This window comes from Centruroides sculpturatus, unplaced genomic scaffold (genome assembly GCF_000671375.1).
Source record: "Centruroides sculpturatus isolate CEXI.00-Female unplaced genomic scaffold, Cexi_2.0 scaffold295, whole genome shotgun sequence".
Classification (NCBI taxonomy): Eukaryota; Metazoa; Arthropoda; class Arachnida; order Scorpiones; family Buthidae; genus Centruroides; species Centruroides sculpturatus.
The window spans coordinates 4533-32368 of record NW_019384603.1 but is presented as its reverse complement, the minus strand read 5'-3'; the positions used below and the strand labels follow the sequence as shown (position 1 = coordinate 32368).

The 27836-nt window shown below is 29.2% G+C and overlaps 1 protein-coding gene across 1 annotated transcript; it reads left to right on the top strand.

Annotated features, from left to right (window-relative positions):
• The first annotated feature begins 3489 nt into the window (after window positions 1–3489).
• On the top strand, window positions 3490–27143 carry LOC111625087 (protein OPI10 homolog). Its single transcript, XM_023368115.1, has 4 exons — window positions 3490–3608; window positions 14543–14672; window positions 23168–23275; window positions 26213–27143. Exons 1-4 carry the CDS (start codon window positions 3567–3569, stop codon window positions 26518–26520), a joined length of 588 nt encoding a protein of 195 aa, XP_023223883.1. The 5' UTR covers window positions 3490–3566; the 3' UTR covers window positions 26521–27143.
• Window positions 27144–27836: the final 693 nt, after the last annotated feature.

Sequence of the window (27836 nt, the reverse complement as noted above, 5' to 3'; positions counted from 1 at the left end):
GTTTTCTTAAATTTATGGGAATAATTTTAAAACGGTTACTTTTACTTAATAAATTACTAAGATTATTTATTTTTTGAATGACGTTTAACTTCATACTTGATCTTTATGTACTGTGCCAAATCATACACAATAGATAATTTTAATAGTGCGATTAGTGTTTTAAATTTAAATATACGTGCACAGATAATGAATAACAGAAAATTTATACTTTGTTACAGATATTATTTATAAAAAGTTCGAGAAAAGATGAAATTTATAATTAAGACGAGACAGAATATTTTTTGAATTTGTCACATGCATTTAATATAGTTAGATGAAACAATAAAATTAGCTATGTTTTGTATACCTCTGAAAGAGAAATTTTCACAAATCTTGCTTAACAAATTATAAAGTTTAAATGTAAAAGTTATTGAACAGTTTTGAATAAAGAATAGACCTATTATCCATAGATTACTCTGATCAGAAAATTTTTTTAATGCTTTAGTTAGGATTGCCAGTTCTTTCTATCAATAGATATTTTGTGCTTTTGAATGTCAGTTCAAAATCTGTGTGTTAAGAAACAACACTTTTCAAATTTACAGAAATTTCATATATCCAGTTCCATCATGGATATATCTGTAAATATGTTTAATCAAATTTGTATGACCATTTTTCAAATTAAAAGTATAGAATTCTTGTATAAATTATTTAACAATCAATAATACTGTAGGTATTTAAATTCCTTTGAATATGTTTTAAATAAGAATTTCCATACATTTCATCATGGAAATTGTTTATCAATATAAGTGCCAAGAAAAAGTAATGTCGCATTTGTACTGTAATGTTTTCATAGTAAGCTATTTTTGTTTGTGTTGCGAAGGAAAATATAAAGCGAAGTGATATTCAGTGTCTATATTTAAGTTTTCACAGGATTTGATTTGAAAAGCAAACCAATGGATTAGAGAATTTGTAGAAAAAATAACTTATTATTTAAAATGTTTTAACAATTATGCATTAAAAACTATGAATTATATTTAGGTGAAAATTATATTAACTAATCTGCATTTCCACTTAGCATATTCTGTTGTAATATATATAAAACATTAAATACAAGTTTCTGTAAGGTTAAAAATACTGTATCTATATGCAGTACTAGCAGACCCCGCCATGCGTTGTTGTGGCTCAAAATGTATCTATTATAAATGTATAACACTTCCCCCGTGGGGGGAGGGAATTTTTCGAAAAATCCCTTAGTGTACATTTTCTTGACGTACCCTATTAAAACGCAATCAAAAACGCAAAAACCCGCATCTAAAATAGTATAAATAGAAGCAGAGTTCTTGAAGTACAGTATACAACAGTTAGTAAAGTTATTTCTGTTGTTGGCCTCATTGCAAAAGCTCTGGAAGCAACAAACCCCACAAAAATTGGAAAAAATCTAAAAAAGACCTGTTTCAATAATATCGACAAAACGATTTTGTGGCATAGAAAAGAATATGTTATACAGTGTTTCTACAGTGTTAGATTCCAGATTTAAGAATTTAGATTTCAAAAGCAAAATATGTGCTGCAAATGCAATTTCTTTCATCAATAACTATCTATCCTGGCAGATCAATTAAATATGAAGTAGACTGTGTGGAAACCTTAAGTGAAACCATTAAAAGCACAGATGAGAATAGTCTATGGTCATATAGGGAAATTAGAGATCCCATAAAGTCTAAAGAAGGTTTTTGTACTACATTTAAAACTTACTTAGAAGCTGTAACTATACCACACAATGTTGATCCTCTTGTTACATGGCAGTCAATGTTTGCCCATGTCAATTATCACCTTGTGAAACTGGTTGTTACATATTTAGGTATTCCAGCAACCTCAGTACCTGCAGAACGTCTTTTTTCAAAAATTGGAAATATTATTACAAAGAAACGATGTGCATTGCATCCAAAAATAGTTGAGAAACTTGTTATTATGAGTAGCTTTGAGTTTAATGATATACTTTCTTTACATTATAGCTTGTTTTGTAATATTGTGTAAATTTACAATTACAAATTAATAAATGTTCTATAAAAATGTGAAACCTGTGAGTGGTCTTTTTGCTAACAAGTATTATTAAAGATAATAGTGTTTATAACTTAATAAACACTATTGTTATTAAAGGTGTGGTAATCGATTGATAATCGATTATCATATCCTAATCGATTTCTGTAATCGATTTTCATTTTTAGGTAATCGCCCAGCACTATCTCACATCCTGCCGCCCATTATGGATCTGGTCTATAATGGTTTTTTTTCTTTTTTTTGGTGGAGCTTTTTTCTTTTTGACTCTTTCTACCCTAAGAATATTGCGGCCGGATGGCCGAGCGGTCAAGGTGGCAGCCTACCGCCCTGGGGAACCCGGGCTCGAATCCGAATGGGTCGAAAAATCCCCAGGAATTTTTCGGGTGCGGTCCGTTCGGATATGTCGGGCCCCGTCCCTCACCACCCGGCAGCCCCATTGTGGGCCTGGCCGAACCCATAATGCGCTTTGCAAAAAGAGGCCCTCTTAGTGCTCACAGGGCGGAAAGAGTTTAAAAAAAATCCCTAAGAGTATTAAGAGATAAACCAATAACGGGTCTAGAGCAGGGATGGGCAACCTTTTTCTATGTAAGGACCGCATTTTGAAACTTTTGAAATGACGCGGGCCGCATAACGGAGGAAAGAGAAGAAAAATGTCGGTAAATCACAATTATTTATTCATATATAATTATAAATTAGCATAGGTATATTTAATTTAGCTTATGGAACTGATGTAAACGTAGTATATCGGAAATTATTTGGTTAAATATTAGTCACCGCTAGCTTTAAATTAGTTTCGATGTGTCTGTTAGCCGGTTTCTTGTTCTAATTTTTACTAAATTCATTGCGGGAAAAACTATTCACATACATAAGTTGTAGAAAATAACGTTTGAATTTTTGCTGCATACTTCCTTAAGCTGGGAAATTGATATATTTATTTATATTTTATGCGATGAGGGCCGCAAAAAATATTAATGAGGCCACAGGTTGCCGATCCCTGGTTTAGAGGAATGGCACCCACAGAGCGGACAGAGACACAAAATCAGGCTGTTCTATTGTGCTCGACGTCCTGCTTGAAAATATATAATAAAAACAGCTTTATTTCACAATGTATGATCTACAATTTCTTTTATTTTTTATTGTTTTTTTATAAAAACTCTATACACATTTAAAATTTGTTTTGGATACCATAACAATAAAACCAGCTTCATATTCACAATCCATGGTCAAGTAAGACAGAGAATTTATTAAACATTGGCTAAGTGCACAAACATGTAATGGTTAAGTTTGGATTCTTGATTATGAATATAAATGTTAATGATATTTATGAGAGAAGCTAGTAGTTGATGCAAACTTCAAAGCTCACATCCACTAGTGGCTATANAACAAGAAAATTAAATATAAAATTAATAAACTATATTTTAAAAATAATATGATGTATTTTTATTCGACGGTGTCGATGGTTGTTTTGATTTTAAGGAAGTGTGGCCGCGTTATGGAGTCTGTAGTAGGAAAGATTTAAGTGAAAGAAAATGACTAATCCCATGTTTGGTGTCATAGTCTCTGGACGGCTGGTGGGTTAATACACTTATTAATATAATACATGACGCTTATATGTGATTATTTGTGCTCTTAAAGAAAAAAATGTTTTTGTTCTCGGTAGAAGTTACTTTTAGTTAATTTGTCTATAATACATCTTTACTTAATTTATCTAAAAGTACTCTGTTACTCTACTACTCTGCTACTCTGTTTCTATTGTGTTTAAATATAATATTTTGATTCTTGATTAGAAATGAGCAAGAATCTCTCTATAAAGAAACTAGGCTTTATTGGAGTGAATTTTCAAATATTTAAAACTCAAATGCTTTTTTAGCCTTCATTTGGTTGCATTTGTTGGCTTAATTATTTGTTTTCTGCAGCTTATTTCAAGAAGAATATAATGTGTAACAGAGCCGTAGGAAGGGGGAAGTGGTTGCCATGATTATGACCGTGGTCTTCTAGTTTCTTTATAAAGATTTCAATTTCAATTATTATGTAGTTATTTCAATATATCTAAATCTCCCTGGATAGAGATATATGTTGTTAGGAAGGAAAAAGTGATACCTTAGTGATAACCCTTCTCCCCAATGAAAAAGCCTATTGTTTTGGTCTGTGTTGTATGCTAGTGGGTGTTTTGAAATTAGAATTTGTATTTGTAATGTTGGTGGCAAAAAGTGGTTCGGCTGAGGTGGGACTAGCCAAACTTATTCCTATGGCCTTGTATAAACTCGAGATCAGTCGGAAGTTTGAAGGGACGTGAGTTTTAAACGTTCGATGTTCTCTTCAATAAAGCTTAATTTTCTTATAACTCAATTGGAAATTTCTATTTCTTTTAAAGCTCAATAATTCTAACTAATATATATAAACTTTAAATTGATAAGTATCTACTGTATTGAAATATTAAACTATCTTCTTTTGCCATCTACTTATAAAGACGTGATTACTAGATAATACATTAATTAAAGAAAGATGGGAGTAATTAATAATTTTATTATATATTAAAGAAGTTAAAAGTATATTAGTTTTCATAAATGTTTTGTTCATATGTATTTGTATGAAAGCTTTTGAAAATTTCTAGTCTAATTAAAAGGCTATTTTTGGTTTTACATGTAATTCTATTTTTTTTTTCTGTATTTAATTTTTAGCAAATGAAGACTTGTAATTTTACATATGCCATTAATTAGGGCTCTAGTACTTAAATTCATTCTTTTACTCTCTTAAAAATTTAGGATAGAAAAAGAATGGACAGTTATAGGTTTATTCACAGTAAATTTCTTTTTTATTAGATAGCTAAAGTTTTTAATTGATTCAAAGATTTCCATCTTTGAATCAATTAAAACAACTCTAAAATTGAATGAGATTAAATTGATAGCATTATTAGGAGACAATTATTTATTCTTAGTCAATGTCAAGAATTTTAATGAATAAATCTTATTTAGTTATTAATTGAATTATGAAATACTTTCTACATAAATTTAAATAATCTATTATTTTCTTTTTTATAAAGTTTATTGCGGTTTGATCTTAAGAAATATGATCTAATAAAGATAAAATACTCTTATTAATTTCACTGGTGTTAAATCCAAAAAGATTTTTGAAGTACTATATAATAGAATTCAGAGAGATTCTTCATTTGTGTACTAAATGCAAAATCTATTCCTTTTTTATTTCTGTAAATAGATATTCATTTGTAAAATGCTTTTCTGTATACAAATAATTATTATTCAAAAATTTTATATAATAGAGTAGACAAAAATTTTAGATCATTCTTCAAATTGATAACTTTGTACAGTAGTTTGGTGTACAATACTAATGTTCTAGCAATTCCACATTACTGTTTGGAAGATCGTCATATCATAAAAGGTTATACTGGTGGTAATTTTTTTTTCTTTATATAACTAATTCTTGCTGTTTTATTTCAGTGATTAAAGTGAATTTTCTACTTATAAAAAAAAATTTGAATGAATAACTTTTAATCTATTTAATAGAAGTTTGATAGAATTCTGCCTTGTTGTTTTATCAATTGTGTATTTATTCTATATAACATTAAAATGAACTTTGCTCCATATATTAGTCTTTCTTATAAAGCCTTATAAAGTGCCTATTTACATTGGATTAAAAGTTTAGATAGCTAATTGCAACAACAATTTTTATATATGAATAAAAGGAATTTGATTAACTTTATTCTCTTGAATATAATATAATAGATTATTCTAACCTTGTAATTAGTACTAATATTCAATGTTTAGATAAGTGTTTTAGGTTTATCAAGCTTAAAGAAATAAGGGGAAAAATAATATATAAAGAAAAAACAAAAAAATAAATTATTAATTTATTACTTGATATAAAATAATTGGAGAAATAACAAATAAATGCTACATTTTGTTAATTCTGGAATGTTCTTTGAAAGCCTTGTCACATTATTGATAACATTTCTTGATACTTCAAAAAGTCAAAAATATTAAATTGTAACATTCTACAAGTTGATAATCTGTTATTAAATTATCAAATAATTTTAGTAGAAAACTACTATTATTAATGAATGACCTCAAATTAAGCTTAAATCCAGGAGAAAAACATATTTACTCAAAAAGAAGTGATTTCAATAGCCTTCAGCTATCATTGTCAGATTCTGATATAGTTATGAAGTTACGTTCTATTTTTGAACACTATCAGAACCTGATGATGATAGCTGAAGACTATTAAAAATGTTTGTTTTTGGGTAAATAACACATTAAACTGGATAAATTATGAAAAAGTTATTCAGTTTTACTGATAGTTGTATTCTATTATTAATTGTATGTGTGAAATTTGAAGTGCATATAATTTCATAGAAGAAAGTAACCCTTTAAAATTTTAATAAATTTAAATAAAAATTCCTTTAAAACTAGAGGAAGTTGCACCTGTAGAAACGAAATTTGAGGGTAAATAAAACACACTAAAGATTTAAACTTTCCTACAGTAATACAGGGAAAAAATCAATAACATTACCTAAAATTTAATTTCCGTTTATAATTTTGATTCTTTTTTTAGACAAAATCATCGATTTTACTTCCACAGCTTACCGACAGCCACTCCGAAATTGATATAAATTCCACGGGCACCGATGGTCACGTGATATTGTCACAGTGTGACGCTGCGACGAACGGATAAATTAAGAACTAGTGTTATAAACAAAGAAATACTTTTATATTTTAAATGGAAGAATAATAATAATGATAAAATAGTATTTTGCTATTTATTGCAGAAGCTGTGAGTTTCGATTCATTTTATCTCGTAAAAACAAATGTTTCTGGGTGTTTTCACTTACGTTATGAAGAATTATATTATATACGTATTATATGTGTTATAATAATTTTTAAAAAATTTGGTTTATTTGGTTACCACGACGCGAAACTTNTAATTATATGTGTGAAATTCGAAGTGCATATAATTTCATGGAAGAAAGTAACCCTTTAAAATTTTAATAAATTTAAATAAAAATTCCTTTAAAACTAGAGGAAGTTGCACCTGTAGAAACGAAATTTGAGGTGCATGAGAAAATTATAACTCTTTCTATTTAACTATAAACATTCTCACGATCAATTCGTGAATAGTTTACAATTATCGACGAAATTCGTCATATTGTTGTCATTCGAACACCAACTTTAACCCCACACCTGCGAAAACAATTGGTCACCTGACTAATTTTTTCCGCCAAAATGGTATAAAAGCCCGACACATTCCCCTCCTCGGGGGAATCGCCGAGCGTCGAAGTCAGACATCTCCTCCTCCATTGCTGCCCTACACTCCCATTGCAGCCCTACACTTTCGTCGCCGACCTATACTTGTGTCACTGCTCAGAATCCATAAAGGACGACATTACGGGAAAATATCCCATTAGTATATGCAAAGAGGTATGAACGATTATTATTGTAAACTCTCTCTCTCTGCAAAGTCTATGAAGTTTTGTAAGATTTTATTTAGTTAGTTAGGTTAATAAATCGTTGTTTTTTAAATGGTGTCGTTACTCGACTTTGCTCATGCCTTATCGTTGACCCCTCCGACTCTCCTCCACTCGCGTAACGCGTAACCGAACGTTACTACCATCCCTGACAAGAAAGTAGGTCACCGGGAAGGAGAAGAAGTCCCAACCTCTCCGGCGGCTCACATATGTGTTTAGGTTTTCTTTGTGACAATAGATAAAAATGTACAAACAAAAAAATCTCCTTTCTTAGTAAAATAGTAAGAAGAAATGGACAGAATGATTCATGGTGAACAATGATACATTAATTATAAAGTCTTCAAATGTATCAAATGGCCGTTAAGTAATAAATGGTTTTTAGTAGGTCCGCTGCTCGTTTAAACTTAATGGTTTGTGAAATATCTGCTATTGGTCTAGATTTGACCAATCCTGTCACGACACAAGTCGGCAATGACGTTTTACCATATTATACGAGTCTCTTTTAGCGTGTTTATACACGAATACAATTGCAATTTTTTCGCCGTTATATATGAATCCATATTATATGAACCTGCTTTTTAGGGGGATCTACTGTAAATAAATTTTTCAATAATGGTTTTATCAAACATCATTTTGGATAAATTTATTAATAAAATTAAAATATCAGCAAAAGGCATGAGAAAATTAAACCCATAAGCCAGTGTGACTCATAACATCTACTAGCAAAATAATGTAGTCATTAAATTATTTATGGAAAATAATTTAAATTTAATACTGTATTTACCATTATAAAATTCAAAATAGACTCTTGATAACTAAGTGAAAAGTCTAACCAGAAATTTTCAAATTAATGAAATTTTGAGTTATGGAAACTACCATTACTGTAATAAGATTGTTAACATCACAATACAAACAATATAGTTAGACTTAAATATCTTTCCCAAATCCCCTCTTGTTTATCAATGGAATGTAAAATTCCTTTCCAATTTTTGATGTAATCTTTGTTTTCTTAAATTTATGGATTTTTATGTACTTCCTTATTTTGAACTAAACATTCACACCATCCAAATTTCATTGTAAAGTTTGAATTGCAGTTTTTATCACTAATAGTGACTATTTTCATTCCAAAGTACAGAAGTAGCAAACAAAAGAAAACTAAAGATTTTGTCACTAATTGAAATTATTTGTTAAAGACTGTTAATCGGTCATCTGTGATTTAACAACTGACTACATAGTCAGTTGTTAAATCACAGATATTTTTAAATTTTCAGAATCTAAAACTTATAAGTTTATAAAGAACTAAGATTAAAATTGGCCAATTTTCATTTAAGAATAAGACACTAAAATTTTAACAATGCTTTGTATCTGTTTGTTGTGCACTGAAAGACCAGTCTGTAAAATACCAATACTAATCTTTAACTTTGTGATATAATCTAATTGAAATATAAAAAAGCACACAAAATTAGACATGAAATAGTCTCTAGATCTTAAATTTCAAGTTAGTGAAGTGTGATTTCAAAATTACTTTCATTTATAGATTTTCCATTTATAATGGAAAACTGTAGGCCCCTGCAAATTTTTTAAAGATTTGAATTTGCTAATGGATAAAGGAAGCATTTCTTTGGAAACAATACAAATTGAAAGTGATGTAAAATATAGCTGAATAACCAGTGTTTGGTTAGCTAAACAAAAACACACTATCAATCTAGTTGAGCCCCTCTGTGTTATGAGATCTGTTGTCACAGCCCTGTTTAGAAGAAACACAATGTATTGAGTCTATTTGAGTTAAGTTTGACTTATTGAGTCTGTGTATAAATGTATAAAGTAATTTTTTAAATTGATTTAGGTTGTGCTATTTATTTTTATTATAAAAACTAATTATATGATGGTAATCTGAATTACTTTTATGCATTTTAAAGAGGTCAATAATTTACATTCTAAAAATAAGTTTATATTCTGTATTTTTTTTTTTATGTTAAATGGAATAATTATAAAAAATCATTAAAGTAACTATTTTCAACTTTTAAATATAAATGTCTGAATATGAATTGTAATTATATGAACTTGTGTAATTCTTAGCTTTTATATAATAATTTCAAATTAAAATTGGAAATGTTAATTAAAATTTTAATCATATATATTGATTTTTCATATTTTTTCGTAAAAAAAATTTATGCACGCTATTATGAAAAAGCAAATTTTATGAATAAATGATGTAATCTAACCTATATAAATTTTAACTTTTAACATAGACATTAAATAAAAATTAATAAACTTTAAAGGAAAAGTTTAAAGTACTGTATTTTCTTTGTATATTCAATTTGTTTAGGAAAACATGTTTTGACCATTTTATGATTTTTTACTTTAATGTATTATCTGTTTTTGTTTTCTATGGTAGACATATTGTTTAATCTTTTATGTGCATTAGTTGAAATTATTGTGAGGAGCCAGGGGCAAGAGCTCTCAAAACTTGAACTCTGTGTCTCTTAATTGGCACGCAATTGGTTAGATTGACTCGCAATGTCAAAGGTTGGCTTCCTAAGACTTAAATTAAAGAACAGAAGTTCGTAAGAAACCCCTGGAAGTTGTTTTTCCTGACACCAGCCTGGATATAGCATTAGGCATGCTCAATTTCTCTTTTTAGAGGAATTTCGAGTGGGAGTTGCGAGTAAGTGCAGTGGACGTAGGCTCAGGCTTGAGTCAATAAGGAGACCAATATTTTAAACAATAACAATGAATTTAATAAAATAAAAATCAAAAAAATTACAATAAACCTCAATACAATAAAACAACCTCTAAATCCTTAAACTATCCTACTGCCAAGAGAGAGCTTACATATACATGAAATTATACTAACTCGACTTATGTAATATTCGTAGTCTTCTATAGGAGCTTGGGAGATGGATAATGTGATTTGGGAGAATAAATCTTCAATCACTTTTCTGTCGTCTATAAGGCACCTTCAAATATTATGGGAGATGGTCCTTCGTTATGTGGCGATCTTATTATGGAGATTGATGCTTATGTGGCCAGTTTGGATGGCAGGTTCTGCTTTGGATGAATTGCATAAAAAGGTGGGAAATCTACCCTTTTTTATAGGAACGGCTGACTCATCTGCACAGGACAGTGAGTAGCTCTAGTCAGTCCAAAAAGGAAGTTCGTTTCCTCCCTTTCTTGGAAACGAAGAATGTACATCCTTTTCGTTAAAATTTTGTCAAAGAATTAAAATATTTTATGATATTTTAGTAATTAATCTAATTAACCCGTGGATCTCCCATTATTGTACAATTGGTTTAGTTTTTATTAGTTTTTCTTAGAACAGTGATTAAAAATGATTTATGTAACTACTTCCCATGTATAAGAAAAATAGTTGCCCTAAAAATTTTTAGGGCAACTATTTATTTCTGCCAATTGTTATTTCCTAAAAGTTATAATTGACTCAGTTTGACTAGCAAAACAATCACTGAAGTTTTTAAGGAGCCAGGAAATATCTTGTTTTTATTAGATGAAAGATTAACATTTTTGGAATGTTTATTATTCTATCATCAGACTGTTGTAGTTTAACAAAAGTTCAAATTTGGAATTTGTACTCTTCTGGCTCTGTTATATATAAGAGGGAAAGTATGGCAATTGGTCAAAAAAATGACCCCTCCAAGATTTTGAATTTGTGGACCTGAGACCTTGAAACATTGCAAAAACATTTGGGGTTTTTTTCCTGTATATATGGATGTTATAGTCTGTCTATGGTAAGAATCAACTTGGATATTAACCAATGAGCATCAGTCGTTGATCACTTAGTTGTGGCAAGTTACTTCTGATTTCTTCCTCATTTGTTAAACATGTCACTGCCATTATAAACAGTAATATGGAATTCACATTAAGCTTCATGTTCTGATATTGGAATACAAGAAAGTTCGCTATAGTAGTAGTTAAACACATGATTCTTTACATCATTCATTAACTTTACAGTTATGTTAATATTTTAAGCATTCATTAATTAACAGAAAAGCTGTTCTACCATCTAGTGAGAGAAAATAAAATAAAATTCACATATTGCCTGACATATTAAGTGGAAAGTGCTGACATCATTAAGAAATGCCCTGATTGGTTTAACTGAAACATCATCACTCATGACGCTTTCAAGTTGATTCTTTCCATAGACTGACTATTGTGCATATAGGGGGGCATGAATTTGTTCACCTTCTTTAAAGCTTAACTTCTGTGCTTTTTGTTGAAAATTTCTGAAATTTTGCAGGGAGGTTTATGTATTAGGGGGATTGTTGCTGTTAAATTTTGGTGGTTAAAGGTCAGTAAGGTGGCGAGATAGAGGGGGTTGTGTGTCATATCTTAAGTAGGGTCGGACTTAAGGTTAGTTTACACTGAGTGCGATTTGCTGGCAAAAGTTAAAAACAGAGCGAATAATCGGTCAAACATGACTTGTTTGACAGGTTATTCGCTCTGTTTTTCACTTTTGCCAGCGAATCATGCTCAGTGTGAACTAAACTTTAATGATGATTTTACTAATTACTAGTATTTACAATTTTTTTTATAAAATTCATCCCTACCCTCAAAATTAAGTTTTTTGCCAATTTTTATAATAATTAAAAATATAAAGTTTTTAAATACCATAACAGATGGTGCCATATGTAGTTTTAAATGTTGCAGAGAAAGTTAAACTCATTGCTGGGTTTTTCTTCTTGCTTATATTCATTTCATTAGGCATTGCTTAAAATCAATGGTGATGATGGTATCAAAATTCTAAACTCTGATCCAAACATTTTATCACATGATCTTAATACTTTAACATATTGATTCAAAATATTTAATCTTAGCAACAGCTTTCATGAGATTAATTTTATTTTATTTTTTCTTTATGTAATCCCATCTACAGACTTTTTTTATCATTCAATATGCCATCAAATGCATAAGTTCTGTCAATGATTTTGGAATTGTCTTTGATCAAAAACTTTTTAATCCCAGTTTAAAACAATTTCCAAGAATCTCAGTTTGTAGATGTAATCCTAGAGAATTATTTTAAGATCATTATTTTTTGCCAGTTTCAGTTTATTATTGTACACTGTTTGCTTGTTTTAGCCTTGACCATATCCTGTCTTTTACAGAACATACAATATCAACTTTGCAAATTCATGTTGTTTGCTTTTTAATAGATTAAGCCATCTGCTTACCACTGATTCAAGAGAAGTAGTTTTTACTTGACTTGATTTTCCTTCTTTTAATAATAACGTACAACTACACACCGGAGTTTACTAAATATTACGTACCTCCGAAACCTTGGTTAAATGTTTCGGAGGTACGTAATATTCCTTCTTTTAGTTGTCATTTTTTATTTTTTGGCTGTATTACTTCTAAAATTTTTCAATAGTTATCCCAATTCCATTAAAATTTCCCTTGGCATCTTAGCTAGAACAACTCACAATTTTTCATGCATTTCTTAGCCTGATTTGACTTAATGTTTCTAGGTGATCATTTTCTTTTTTATTGTGTCATATCTTATTTAGCTGGGCTTGAAGATCTTATATTTTCCAATTTTATTGTTTTTAAGCATAATTGTAAAGTTTTCATATGTATTCTTAAATGTTCTTTTTATTTTTATATATTTTTCAAATTTTTTATTAAGTTTTTACTGTGTATTTTTTTTTCTAGCTTGAGGAGATTTGGTTCTCCTTTTTTATGTAATGTTTGTATTTTATATTGCCATAATTCATATTTGTGCAACATCATCTGCAGAAATACAAATTATAACATACTTTTTAAATTACAACTTTTTGGATCTCTTAAGAAACATTTTGGTGGTTACACTTTGATGATGATGAAAAAGATGTAGTCATGGACTGGTTCAGATCATTAAGTGAAAAATTTTTTCAGAAAGGAATGTTTGCTCTTGTCTCCAGCTGGGAGAAATGTTTAGTAAAGAATGACAAAATTGTAGAAAAATATCTTAGACTGTGTACTTTCAAATGGCTAATTTAATTTTTTTAATATAAATTGGGCTGCACTGTGAAAAAATTGTAGACCTATAAATTTCCACTGTTATCCATCTGTTGTCTTTCCTTAATTTCAAGAATGGAAATAGGTAGATGAAAGACAAGACTAGATATGAAAAGCTTAGGAACAGGAGGCCTCAATTAACTGTCTATGAACTTCCAATGCAAACTGCAAACTGGAAGTCATGTTATTTCAATTCAAAAATTTTCCTCTGAAGGGTGTTAGATATATGACCAGCACGACTCTATTGTTAAAGGTAAAGTATGATGTACAGGGGCAAACTGCCACTAATTTGAGATGGAGAGCATATATTTTAAGTTAAATAAACTAAAAATATGATTAAAAATTGCAGCCCAGTATTGTGACAATGTCACAATAAATAATTGCTCATTTGTTAAGTTGTCATAAAAGATTTTACTTTGGGACATACTCTGTATAAAATGATTAGGGATAAATATTTACTTCAATTAGAAAACATTAATATTTATCTAATTTTTACTGTTTTATTATATACTAGTAGTCTGGGACACCCTCTAGTGGGCGTTATTTACAAATTTCCATGAGGCACGGTTCCTTTGACTTTCTTGTTCCTATCAATTTGCTGTACAGCTCTGTTAAAGTCCCAATGGTAAGATTTACCCTCCAAATGAAGAGGTGGCGATCCCCCCCAAACTGTAGCCCCTGTGCGAACAATAAAGTCAAAGGAACCATACCCCTACTCGCAACCCTTCGCAAGATATAAGCCCCTGAAATAATAAATTCCTATTACAAATATACTGAATTATTTATATTGTTATATTGACCAAATAATAATTTATGGGCCAAATGAATAATAATAATTTATATTGTTAATTTAAATAATAATTAAAATTGTTAATTTGAATGTTTGAAATATGACACACGATAGGGGCGCCTCTAGTGTCCGTTATCAAACAGTTACGCAGACAGACACCCGTTGAATGGGTTATATATATAGATAATTAAATAAAAATGATCATAATTTTTTCTTTTTATTTTAAGGTACAAACAGATTTTCAACCTGTAGATGAAACAAAATTTTTTATTACAATTCCTGATGCAGATAATATAAATCATATAGTAGTATTTCTAACTGGTGCAATTCCTTTTCAAGATGGAATTGGTGGCTCAGGTAAATTATTATTATTATTATTCTTTTATTATATATTGTTTTATGATGTATATGTATATTTGTAAAACTGTGGTCACTTGTTTGGGTTTCATTATAGATATATGAAATATAAAATTTTAAGTTAAAAATGGATTTAATGTTTCAAAACCATAAATTTCAGTGTTAATTTTATAACATGGAAAATGGTTACTAAAAATAACTTACTTGTTAGGAATAAAAAGTGTAAAAAGAAATTATAATAATGAAGTATTCTTTAAGTGTTACAAGTTAGAGTAAAATAAAGTTTGTTTTATTCTAGTGTTTAATTTCTAAAGATAGGTTTTTCAACAATATGGAAAAAGTTAGCTATGGAAAAATTAGCTAAATATTTTCACTTCAAAACAAATACAGTGGATGATTGGTTAACGAACAGTTTGGATAGTGAACAAATCAGATAATGAACACTTTTGCGAAAGATTTTTATGTTCGGAAAATGAACACTTCACAGAACAAACATAAAAAGAAGTGACAGAAAATAACTAATACTGATTGATTTTCCCTTGTCTTCAGGTAACAACTCAAAAACCTTTTGGAGTGTGGGAGACGTCAACATCGACGCTCAACTTGATACTGATTGGCTGGTATTTCCCAGAACTTTGAAACTCTCCATTGTAATTCCAGCTTTTTGTTTTCTTTTCTGACAAATAATTTTTTATAGTCTTTGTGAGACTATTGGGCACTCGTTAAGTTTTGCATAGGTTTTTATTTTCTAAAGGTGAGAGAGTTTAACTGTCCTATCAGATATTCATTAACGTTTTAACACCAAAATTTTGAATTTCATTCGGGCCTCACATTTCCATAAATCTTTTGTGCGCTAGTTGATTTCTGTTCACTGAATTTTTGTGAGTGCTTTTCTGAACTTTTTATTTCAAAAAGACATTGATAATATTATGGAGCCTAAAAAGAGTGGTGTGTCAAGAACTGTGCTCACCTTAGAAGCAAGATATAATAGCCAAGGTAGGTGTGCACAGTGGGCAGATGTCTGATGGTGCTAGGCTGTATGGCTTGAACAGGTCTACAGTAGGCACAGTCTTGGCTAAGAAAGATATAATCAAGAAGACTTGAGCTTGAGCAGCTAAAGGAGTAATGAAAATTACATCTTAGAAACAAAGATGTGCCATCTATGAAAAAATGGAGAGATTGTTTTTAGTTTCTTAAATTAACACTCCAAAGCCTTTAAACGTCCAGTAGTAAACAATTTAATAGTAAACAAACGTTTTCGACCTACTTTCGGTCTTCATCAGGTTTAAAAACCAGTTAGATTCGAACCAGTGCAAGCGTAGAACAATGATTATGAAATTACTTTGAAAAATGGAACAGCACAAATGGATTTTAAAAGAATACAGTTATGCATGTGCATTGCCATGGACGTGCATAACTGGACGTTTAAAGGTTTTGGAGTGTTAATTTATATGCTTTCCAGTATTCACGTATGAAGATTTTAAGTTTAAGTTTTAGTTTTTTATTACATGTAAATAAACATAGTAAGAAAGTATATAATTTTTTATTTATTTTTTGGGGTTTCCAGAATGAATTAATCAAATTCCCATAAAAATCTATGTTAAATCAATAATCGGTTAAACAATTCGGATAGTGAACAGAGTCTTGGAATGATTATGTTCGTTAACTGATCACCCACTGTATGCTTTAAAGTGAAGTGTTTAAGATTAATTTTGAAGATGTAATAATTTGCTCTAAATGCATAAATCATAATTTCAATTCACACAATCAATATCATTATACTAATAACTATTTGAATTTGTTATATACTGAATTATGTAATCAATATTTCAAGATTAAATTGATTTTTCATTTCTAATATTTGATCATTTTTTTTAATCATTTAAAGTTTCATGAGATAAACTTTGAATAGGTTGACTTTTGATATTGCTTTAAACTTATTTGCTAACTAGTTTAACTGAATGAAGTGCTATTGAGAATACTAAAGTCAAATACTATATTACTATTACTAGTATTATTAATTAAATGCTAAGTAATTTGGCACTAGAAACAGGCATTAGGTTCCATCTCTTGCTAAATTTAATAATTATAATTAAATTAATATTTTAATAATTAATTAAAGAGAGGTTCTGGAAGAAAAGAATTGGCCTGAAGCAGTATGTAAATAACTAAGTATGGTCATATCCAAATAAGTTCTGGAGTGAGGATCAAATGAAGGGCCATGTAGCATAACTAGCAATGTAACCACACAGTAAGAGGGAGTTGTGGGTTTGAGTCTTGCTTTAAGCTGATTCTTTTCTTCCAGTACCTTCTAAATTAATTATTAGATATTAATTTAATTGTAATAATTAAATTTAGCAAGAGATGACACCTAATGCCTCTCTCGAGTGCCAAATTACTTAGCATTTAATTGAGAATAATAATAATAGTAATATAGCTCAATATAATCTGGCAATCTGGTTTTAGATGTTTATATTAAGAATATCTTTGATGATGATAATTTGTCATCAGAATATATAATAAAGTAACATGCTTAGAAAAAAAACAAAATTTTAAAATTTGGAGTTATTTTATATCTACTGAAAATATTTTTATTTTGAGACTATAATATTAAGTAACTGAAGCTTTATTACTCAATAATAATCTTTAAATTTAGTGACATTTAGAGGTATGAGAGATGTTTTAATGGTATCAATAAATATAACACTGTAAATCGAACACTTAATACAAAAAAAAATTTTTTTTTTTGTATTAAGTGTTCGATTTACAGTGTTTGTTCTTTATTTAATCGTATTTTCTTGAGAAAGGTCTTTTAATAAGACCGAAAACGNTTTACACTGACGTCATTCGCAACGGATTATAAGCCAGTTCGAAAGATTCAAAAAAGAGTTATTTGTATTAAGTGTTCGATTTACAGTGTTTGTTCTTTATTTAATCGTATTTTCTTGAGAAAGGTCTTTTAATAAGACCGAAAACGTTTGAAGTTTTCTATAAATATAACTTAGGTACAAAACAAGATACAATAGAGCATCAATTATCCGAATCAATTGGGGACTTTGGTTGTTTGGAAAATCAATTTTTTGGATAACTGATTATGCACAAAAAAAATATATTAACCTATCCCATGTTGAAATTCATTCAAATTTTGGCACGTCCTTAAGTACCCTCTCATGGTCACACCAGTGCTGCCAGCTAAAACATGCACACCAACAAAAATAATATTGGAGTAGCCCAAGACATAGCCAAAGATTGCAGTGCCACAGCACTAGCAGCAATTTAAATTTGCTGACTGGAAAGCTTTCAGTTAATTGACGTTTCAGTTGCTTGACATTCAGATGATCGATGCACTACTGTACTTAACTTATTAGATTGTTGTTTACTGTCTTCTTTGCTTAAAATATCTTGAAGCTTTAAGAATTTCATGTCATTTATTTTCTCATCTTTTATTTATGATATGTAGATAACATATTTATATAGTTCTGGAGATGACAATTTCTTTTTACAGATAAAATCAATTGCACACAATAAGAACCAAAGTTTATAAATTTAGATAACTTCTAATGACAGTTAGAATTCAATGTCCAATTTAGATTTAACATTGAGATCAAGACATAAAATCAAATTTAGGTTTTTTAGGTTCTTCCATTATTTTGGAATAATGGAAGAACCTAAAAAAGCTTTTCAAGCAAATTTTTGTGCTAGAATCTTTCAATTACATTAATATTTTAATTTATTTGATTCATTTGAGTAAGAGGTGTTTGTTAAAGTTGAAAATTCATTATATAATAAAGCAGGTTTTCTGAATGAGCATGTTAAGAAATTAACAAATTAATTAATCTGTTTTTACTTGTATAGAAACATTTGTATAATTAAAATTAAGTATGTATGAGAAGTTTAATTTCACAGAGAAGTTTTTTTAATATATTATTGCTTATGTACTCACCATAGTTTTGAGACTGTAATAAACATACAATCAAAATCAACAAACAAATATTTTTTGGAAATACACTTTAATTGTATCTAACTAAACAAATAGGTAAGATTCTTGAAATGAAAACAAAATTTAAATTTGACAAAAACAAAAAATTTTCTATTTATTCATCTTAAGATAATATATGAAGACATCCTGTTGTGACATGAAGTAAGTGTGGTGACAATTGGATTTGAAAAAATAATATCTTATTAGTTGAATTACATATAAAAAGAATTTTCAAATTAACAGTGTGTTAATATTCACATATGACATATGGATCAAATTTTGTCTGTTAAATTGAGATTTTACTGTAATTTCTTAGGTAAAGTACATAAAATTGTTTTGTCCTCTGAATTAGAAGAGTTGAAAGAATTCTCCTTATATTCAGGCCTCGGCAACCTATGACCCACAGATCACCAAGTGACCCATTTCATAATTTCAAGTAACCCACTTGAGTTCCGAAAATAAAATATAATACAGTATATAAAATAAATTATAAAACATAAATATGAAACAAACACTTGAAGAATACATAAAAAAAAAAATAAAGTGAATGTAAATAATAACTATCATTTTTGTATGATTACAAAGTTGCAGTAATGAATATGCATTTTTATTTTTAAAATATAAAAATTGTACATAATTTCAAGAAGAAATCAATAAATTTGGCAATGCCGATCCATAATTCCTTAACAGACGTGTGGTAATACTGGTGAGACTATTTTAAAATGAAAATACCACTGACCCAAAACGTCGTCTTAATACACACAGTATGGTTGATTTTGACCCACAGACAAAAAAGGTTGCCAACCCCTGTATTAAATCAACTTTGGCCATTTTGATTATGCAGAACAAATTTAAGTTTACATAACTAATTTCTGCAGTCTGTCAATTTTACATATAGATTATATTAATGTATAACCTAGGTTTACTCATAAATTTTAGATTAGTTTTATTGAACTAAGATACTAAGATTAAAAAAAATCTTAAATCTGGTAAGATAAGTTTATTAATGCTTTTTTAAAAAACCATCTTTAAAGATATTTTAAATATTTATTTGAATAGATCTTATAAAACATAAGCTTAGAAATGCCATATTTTATATTAATTTTTTTCTTTTTTGGAAGTAATTCCTTCAACATGAACTAAATTTTAAAGAAAAGTTTGATATTTTCCAGACAATTGTTCTCAATCCAATTTAAGGAGGATTTTACCAAATGATTCTAATCTACTTAAGACCCTGAAACACTAGGCAATTTCTTACCCTGTAGACATATCTCTGAGCAACAAAAATTTGTTGACGTTGGAGATCTTTGGGCACACAAGGAGAAAATTTGCCCGAGTTATACAATCGACATTTCTTACTTGGCAGTTGTAAATTTTCGCTAATGGTGTGAAAGTATGTATCTTTGAATATATTGTGATATTCTTTATTAGTGTGGTTATACCATAAATTGGTATAACCATACTAATAAAGAATTGGTTCATACAATTTAATTAATGAAATTAAATGTCATGTCCTATCAATCATCCATGAGTGACTATCCTCCATTTTTATTTTTGTATTGTAAACAAGAGCTGTATTTATGTAATAAATCTATGTGCGATCATTGATTATAGTGAGTGACAGGAGGTGCTTTGTTTCCCTAAAGTCAGTGATTTAACTCCCTGACAACTGCTCTCCCATTGCCTGAGAAACAGGTTCTTTTTGTCACCTTGCAACATGTCTCCCACAAAAATTGCTTAGTGTATCGTGGCCAATAGAGGTAAAACTAACATCAGGAATAAACAACAAACTGTGTTGATGCTACAAGCAAAATTAACATTTGGTTTAATGAACATTAGTATTTTATATATTAACATTGTAATCACTTCATGTAAACTAAGTATGTTTAGCAAAAAGTTTTTAGTCCTTCTGAATGGCACCAAATTATTAACACCTTGCTCATATTTTACAATTACTTTTTCTTAGGAAACATTAGACTAATGGAGGAAGCAATGATCTGATGATAATGTTTGGTATATACAAAGATGATATGGTCAGTTGTAAAAACAAACTTTACAGGAGATGTAGGCAACTAGTATCTCTTGTCATATTATGACAAATATGAGGAAAAACACATTTTCAAGCAGAGATGTAAATAATAGCTATTTATTATATTATTTAGTAAATAATAGCTATTTATTTGTCAAAGTGCTATTTAGTGGACACACACTAACAGTTGCAATCTGATATTTTTAAATACTTATTTTCACTCCCATAGATTCTTTGGAACAAATGAATTACAATGAATTTTGGAAACAGAATATCAGTGTCCATAAAATTATAGTGCAACAATACATCTGAACAATCTCTATAATCAATCTTGGCTAGATCACCAGATTGCGCTTTTAAAAGTTTTAATTTCTGATCATTCAACATCTTAGTCATTAAATTTAACCAAAAATGAAATATTAAGATTAGTAATTTTTATAAAAAGGAATTATTCTGAAATTATATTTCATATATTTTAGTGTATTATTCTGTTTACAGAATAATACACTAAAATTGTATTATTAAAAGTGTTATTCTGTTTACAGAATAATACACTAAAATTATTTGTTGACGTTTGGAGATCTTTGGATTCATTTTTCTATTTTTAGTTTTACTTAAAATTACTGTGTAACTGTTACAACTGTTATTTTTATGCAACTTATTTAAATTTCAAAATATTATTCTATTTAATGCCCAGATTCCTATTCCATTACTTGTGAAGATGATATAGATGAGTATATTGAAAATGCTTGAAATTAAGGTTCTAAATATTTTCATTATTAGTTCTTTTATTGTATTTTACTATAAGATGATTTTTAATAATAATCTAATTACTACATGATGATTGTTTTAAATATTTTTCTTTTTGAAATTTCTGATCTGCAGAGAAATAGAACAAAATAATCTTTGAAAATGGATAAGAGAACGATCAAAGTGCTTGAAGTTTCAAGAATAATGCTTGGAGATGATGAAAAATTAATTTATTATTAGTATTCAGTAAATTCAGTTATGTTTGCAAGTATTCAGAAAAATTATCACAGAAGATTTTTATTTCATATTGGCATCATGTGCTAGTGGATTGTAACTACTTGAACTCCTTAAAGATGTACAAATAATAATGATGGTGATGATATTATTATTTTTGGATGATAATTTCATAATTTATTTCAGATATATAATTTTACTACCCTATAGGCACTAAGAGTACCTTTTTCTATGCCCATTATGGGTTGACCCAGTTCACAATAGGGCAACTGAATATTAAGGGATGAACCCTGACACATCCAGGTCCACAAAAAAATTCATGGGGAGTTGCTTGCCTAGATTCAGTCCTGGGTCCCCAGAGTTTAATATAATAATCATCAGGCTTTAAGATGTTTATATATGTGGATATTCTAGTACTTTATCTTTGTGTCAGTCAATGATCACTCATGCACTATACAGTACTGTGTGCACTGTGACCACATGTATGCTGTTCATGCAGCAATCTATCAGGGGCTTACAACCCCAGTGCATGTTGATTCATTGCCTCTCCACTGGTGCAAGCATGTGATGATGGTCTGGTAACATAGACAGCACTAGAACATGTAGGAAGCCTCCCTGCTTTATTAATGAACCCACATGTCTTTCTATTTAAGGACTGTTTAGCCCAGTGGCTTGTGTTTCATTGCTGCAGAACTAGTCATCTGCTGTACAACCTTGTCTATTCAACTTTTGCATAGATAGGCTAATTCCTTCCTGGTGTTGAAATTTTAGTTTTGAGCAGTGTATTACAGATTTAGTTTAAGTTAATTTCATTCAGTTTTTGTTTCCATTATTTAAGATAATTTTTAATGATTCAAGTAAGTTGTTCAGAACAATAAAGTTATGTTATCAAGAACTGGGTGTGATTACCTGTTTAAATTTAATAATTTAAATATTGGAAATTAGATATGTTATAATTAATTCAATTAAAAAATATGTATCATTGCTTAAAGCTTGCCAGTTTCATCATTTAATGACTTAAGCGATCTCTACATTTCATTACGTTATCCTTTGCCCACTTCATATTGCTATATTCAATAACTTTTGAAATTGCTTGAAAATGTACACTGTTTATTTCTACTTAAAATATTTTCTAAATATTGTTGCTCATTTAGGATGTAGGATCATTCAATAAGAATCTTAAGTTGGATAATTTAAAGTATTTTTTTTTATATTGCAAGAAAAATAACAAATTGCTAATCTATTTTGAATTTAATAATAATTTATTGTATTTGTTTTTTTGAAAGGAAGTTATTAGTGAAACCTGATAAAGTTTGAGATTTTCTTCTTAAAACGAAAATAGCTTATTTGTAGTATAACTTAAATTTTGAATTGTATTTTATCTTACATAAGAATTATGATAGTTCTATGAAAATCTTTAAAGAAATCTTTAATTGTAAATTGCATTATTAAATTTACTAATTAAAAATGTTTTAGAAATATTAAATATTTTTTGCTTTTTAGTATATTTTAGTTGGCCAGATCCTGTAGCTCCACCAACTTGGCAATTTCTTGGTTACATATCCAATCAGAAACCTAGTGCAATTTTCAAAATTTCGAAACTGAAAACAGGTATGCAGTTTTTAAGTAAATACAGTATAATTAAAATTGTAATATATTACAGAAATTTTAGTAATTCAAAAATTACTATCTATATATTATAAACTTATATAAATGTAAATATTAAAATAAATTTAGAAAGGTTAAGGATGGTTTAAATCTTTCTTCAGCATCTACATTGAACAGATATATTGCAAATTCCAGGTTTCTTGAATTAGCTCTCTTTCTCCTATAAGAAATTTTACATGAGCATATAACTATTATTTTATTGTTAACCAATGTGTGTACATTTCATATTGTGTGTACATTTAAAGGCATTCAATTAACCTTGCTGTTCTGTTTTGACCATATGAGGGTATTTTTCATATTAAAATAACCTATCCTTATCCACTATAAATTATGAGAAAAGATGACTAAATAGATATGTTTTGTTAAGAAGATAGTACAGTAAAACCTGTCCAAAACATAACTTGAATAAACTGGAAACCTGCTTAAATGGAAAAAAATTCTTCAGATTGGAGCATTTTTCTGTTAAATTTTACTATAAGCTGGAAAGTGCTCCAATATAGAAATGAGAGAGATGTTTTTGGTTATGAAGAATGTAATTTAAACTGAATAAAACAGAAAATTAAGATTGTAATCTATTCAAATAAGTGAAATTGCTTCCAGGTATATAGTCACCACAGAGGTTGGCAAATTGTATTTTGAAAACAATTTCAAACCATGTTAGAGAAATGGTCATGTGATAAGCTGACATACAATCTTTAGAATTAACCAGAGGCAAAATAAAGTACTTCTAAGAACTGAGAATCAGAATGAATGATTTCTAAAAACAAATAATAAATTAATTTATGAAAATAATGAGAATAAGGTAACACACATTGTCAATTTCTGTTTTACAGTTTTTTTTTACTTTTTTCATCTTGTGGTTACTAAGGTCTTTTAATTACTGTTTGTATCATCATCATCATCTTATGGCATTATGAGCCTTGGCGGTCCTTAGCTACAGTCACAATCTTTCTCCATCTCGTTCGGTCTATAGCCTGCCTCTGCCAATCCTCGATTCCGAGGTCTTGAAGATCTTCAGTGACATCATCTACCCATCTTTTTTTTTGTATCATAGGAAAGCAAATTATACATCTAAATCATACATTGGACAGTGTTGATTATTTGAATGGAAAGTGTTACATACAGTAAAAGTTAAATTTTCCAAATGTGCATGTGAGGACCCAAACGGGGTCCGAAAGCAGGCCAATAACGACTTTTTAAAAGAGTCAATTTTCGTAGTGCGAAAGAGCGAACTTAAAGATCGGATTTAAACAATGAACCTTTTGTCTTGTTAAAAGATTTTAAACAATAGATAGAGTAAAGTCGAGGAAAACGAGGTTGGAGAGGAGTCGTGTTCCGACGCGACGTTGAACTCTCCCGCGCCCTTCCTGGAGTTTCGAATTGTCACCATGTGACGAGGAGAGACCAATGGAGAGGCGACCGCGGTGGAAAAATTGATAAAACCGCGTTTTCGGGAACTTTACGGAGTCTTGGGTTTTGGTGCGTAGCGCTACCCTGCTGGGATTTGGTGCTCACGACAGAGACACAACGAAGGCTCTTTCGACGCCCTAGGAGCTGGTTTCGACAACCCGTTCTGTCCAGAATCGCCGAGGTTCAACTCGTTAACCGAGGACATCGCGACAAGTGCTGGTGCGTGCTCCGGGGACATCGTTCTCTGCGTCCGACGTGCGAAACACCCAAGGACCGATCGAACTGTCGAACTTTTCCGTGTTGTTTGGGAACTGTTTTAGTAACCCATCGTGGGATAGGAGTTCGCCTGACTTCTTGACTTGTTGTAAGAACAATTTATGTATATTATTAAACGGTTTTATATGGTAAACCTGTCTCGGTGAGTCATTCCGCGTCCACACGACAGAATTAACCGCTCGGCTGTCGAAAACACCTCACCCCTAATCGGCTGGCCTCACATGCATTTAGGTGTATAATTTGCTTCACTATGGTAAAACCAATAATTTAATTTTGTAAATGGCTTAATTACCTAATGTTGGGATTTTACCAATTTGTTTTACTAAGGTTTAGATAAATGGGATATTTTGTTTGTATGTATGTAATTTTAGTTATTGCTTCATAATGTATGAGTACTAATAAGTGAAATGTGTGGACTATCACTATAATCTGTAAAATCTTTTTGGAAAAACCAATTGATAAGGACCATAAAAAGGTCAAAATGCATTCTGGTGTAGATTTTTAATACAATTTGTCAATAAAACCATAATAAGCTTAGTGTGATAAATCAGTGTTGTAGATACACTGATCCTAATTGTATAACAACATAGTTTACAAGCATAGAAAAGACCATTTATATTTCCATAAAAATTTTACTGTGGCTGATATTTTTATCACTATATTTTGTTTATTATTATCTAGTTTTCTATTATTTCTTGATGGAAAATATTAAAAAATTATCTCATCATTGAAAAATTTTTGATTAGAGCTTTTATATTAAAATCTGTAAATATAATAAGATATCTAAAATAGATTAATTCATAATATAAAATTCGTTTTTTTTAATATATTATAGACAACATACAAGCATTATATTTTCTTAGATGTGTTAATAACCATATATAGCATATGTCAGTGGTTCACAAATTTTTTAAATTTTAGGCCCCCTTGCTAAATGCAGATTTTCCCAAGGTGCCCTATGTCAAATTCTAGCATTATAAAAATTTTATAACATTTTGTGGCACCCCTGTGAGGAAGCTGCAGCACACACTTTGGGAACCACTGGCATATATAGTTAAAATACTGTATTGTCATGATAGAGATTAAATAAATTTAAAATCAATATTTTAAAAGTAAAAATAATTTTAAACTGTATATTAAATAATATTTATTTGATGCTAACATAAATAATATATTATGAATTTTGTTTTACAGATTCTACAACAGCAAATCCATTTGCCCCACAACCAGTCTCGCACGTTGCACAAATTGGAATATCAGTAGAACCACTAGTTCATATACAAAGTCAAATACCAGTAACAGATGATAATGCAGCTGTTAGTAATTTTATGGAATTTGCTACAAAAATGCTTGAAAACTTCTTTAATTTTGCATCTTCATTTGTAACAAATCCAGCAGCAGTTGCACTAAGCCCAACTGAATTTATCCCAATAAGTGTTTTTCAACAATGGTATACAAACTTTCAAAGACGACTCCAAACCGATCCAAACTTTTGGAAATAAGAATATTTGTTGTGTTAATATTATCAAGACCAAATGTTTCAATTACTGAATAATTTTTCTAATGGGTAATTTTCATTAAACTTTAAAAAAATCTGTATTGTTTTATATGCTGTGTACTTCCAGAAATATGCAATCATTATGTTCTTAAAACTAAAATAGATCTATATTCACGTGCTTAGATGAGCAATAATAATTTTTGCCATCAACCAAACAATATCAAAGGGTTGTGAATTAATTTCATTATTTCTTTACTGGTTAAGTAAAATTTTGATGTTGAATTCCAATTTTAAGTTTTAGCTTCATACATTCAATTTCTAAACTTATTATATGTATATTTTTAATTACTTGAACATTGACGCTAATATTTCTTTGAATATAATATATTATATAAAATTTCTTTTCTAAATGATAGTATGTATTTTATCTCCCTAATCAAATATTCTGTTCAAATGCTTAATGATAAAATGTAAAATTTCTGCTACAAATATTGCAAAATGCTATATTTTATTATATTACATTTAATGCTACTATATAATATTTATGTATAATTAATTGTAAATCTTGTAACTGATATTCTGTAGTTGAAAAAAGTATTAATACTATAAAAATTTGAGTTTTATAAATATTTAGTAGAACAGAAATTATTTTTAATGAACTTCTGCTTCCATATACCATACACTAACCTTTCAAAATAATAAAAAAAATGTAATTTTCTCACAATGTTTCTTCAGCTTTTACTTTCACAGCTGTTATAACACAGGAAAGTATTGTGATTGTTTCAAATTTGACTGCATGGGGATTTTTCAAATCTGGATGTTTTGAGACCCGAACCCAAAGTCAAAAACGAGAAAAAAATTCCATGGCCGTATTGGTATCTATTTTTTAATATCTCAGCATGCCAAATTTCATTTCTTAATTTTTATCCTAACTTATATATAAGTGACATTGATGCTATTAAAGTTTGGAGTATGGAACTCAAGGGGTTGGAGAGATTGGGGAGTTGTGCATCATACTTTGAGTAGTAAAATTTTAATGAAAATTTTACTTGTTATTGGTATTTATAATATTTTTAACTCATCTCTACTCTCAAAATTAATTTTTTTAATACTAAATAATATAAAACTTACTTTTTAATATCATTTCACACTCAATGGCACCACTAGTTTTAACTTTTATGCTAGTGTCAGTGTTTTTTCTTTTTTTAGTATATAAAGATTTAGATTTTGTCCTAGGAAATTTTTCTAAAATATTCAAGGATTTAACCCTCCCTAAGTTTTCAAAAATTGAGTTTAACAAGTGTATTGCAAACTTTGCTA

What these genes read in the sequence shown, in the direction of transcription:
- LOC111625087 (XM_023368115.1), top strand. Translation starts at nt 3,567, where the DNA reads ATGACTAATCCCATGTTTGGTGTCATAGTCTCTGGACGGCTG. An exon ending in TCATAGTCTCTGGACGGCTG is followed by an intron (nt 3,609 to 14,542) that starts GTGGGTTAATAC and finishes TTTTATTTTAAG; the next exon opens with GTACAAACAGATTTTCAACC. An exon ending in AGATGGAATTGGTGGCTCAG is followed by an intron (nt 14,673 to 23,167) that starts GTAAATTATTAT and finishes TTTGCTTTTTAG; the next exon opens with TATATTTTAGTTGGCCAGAT.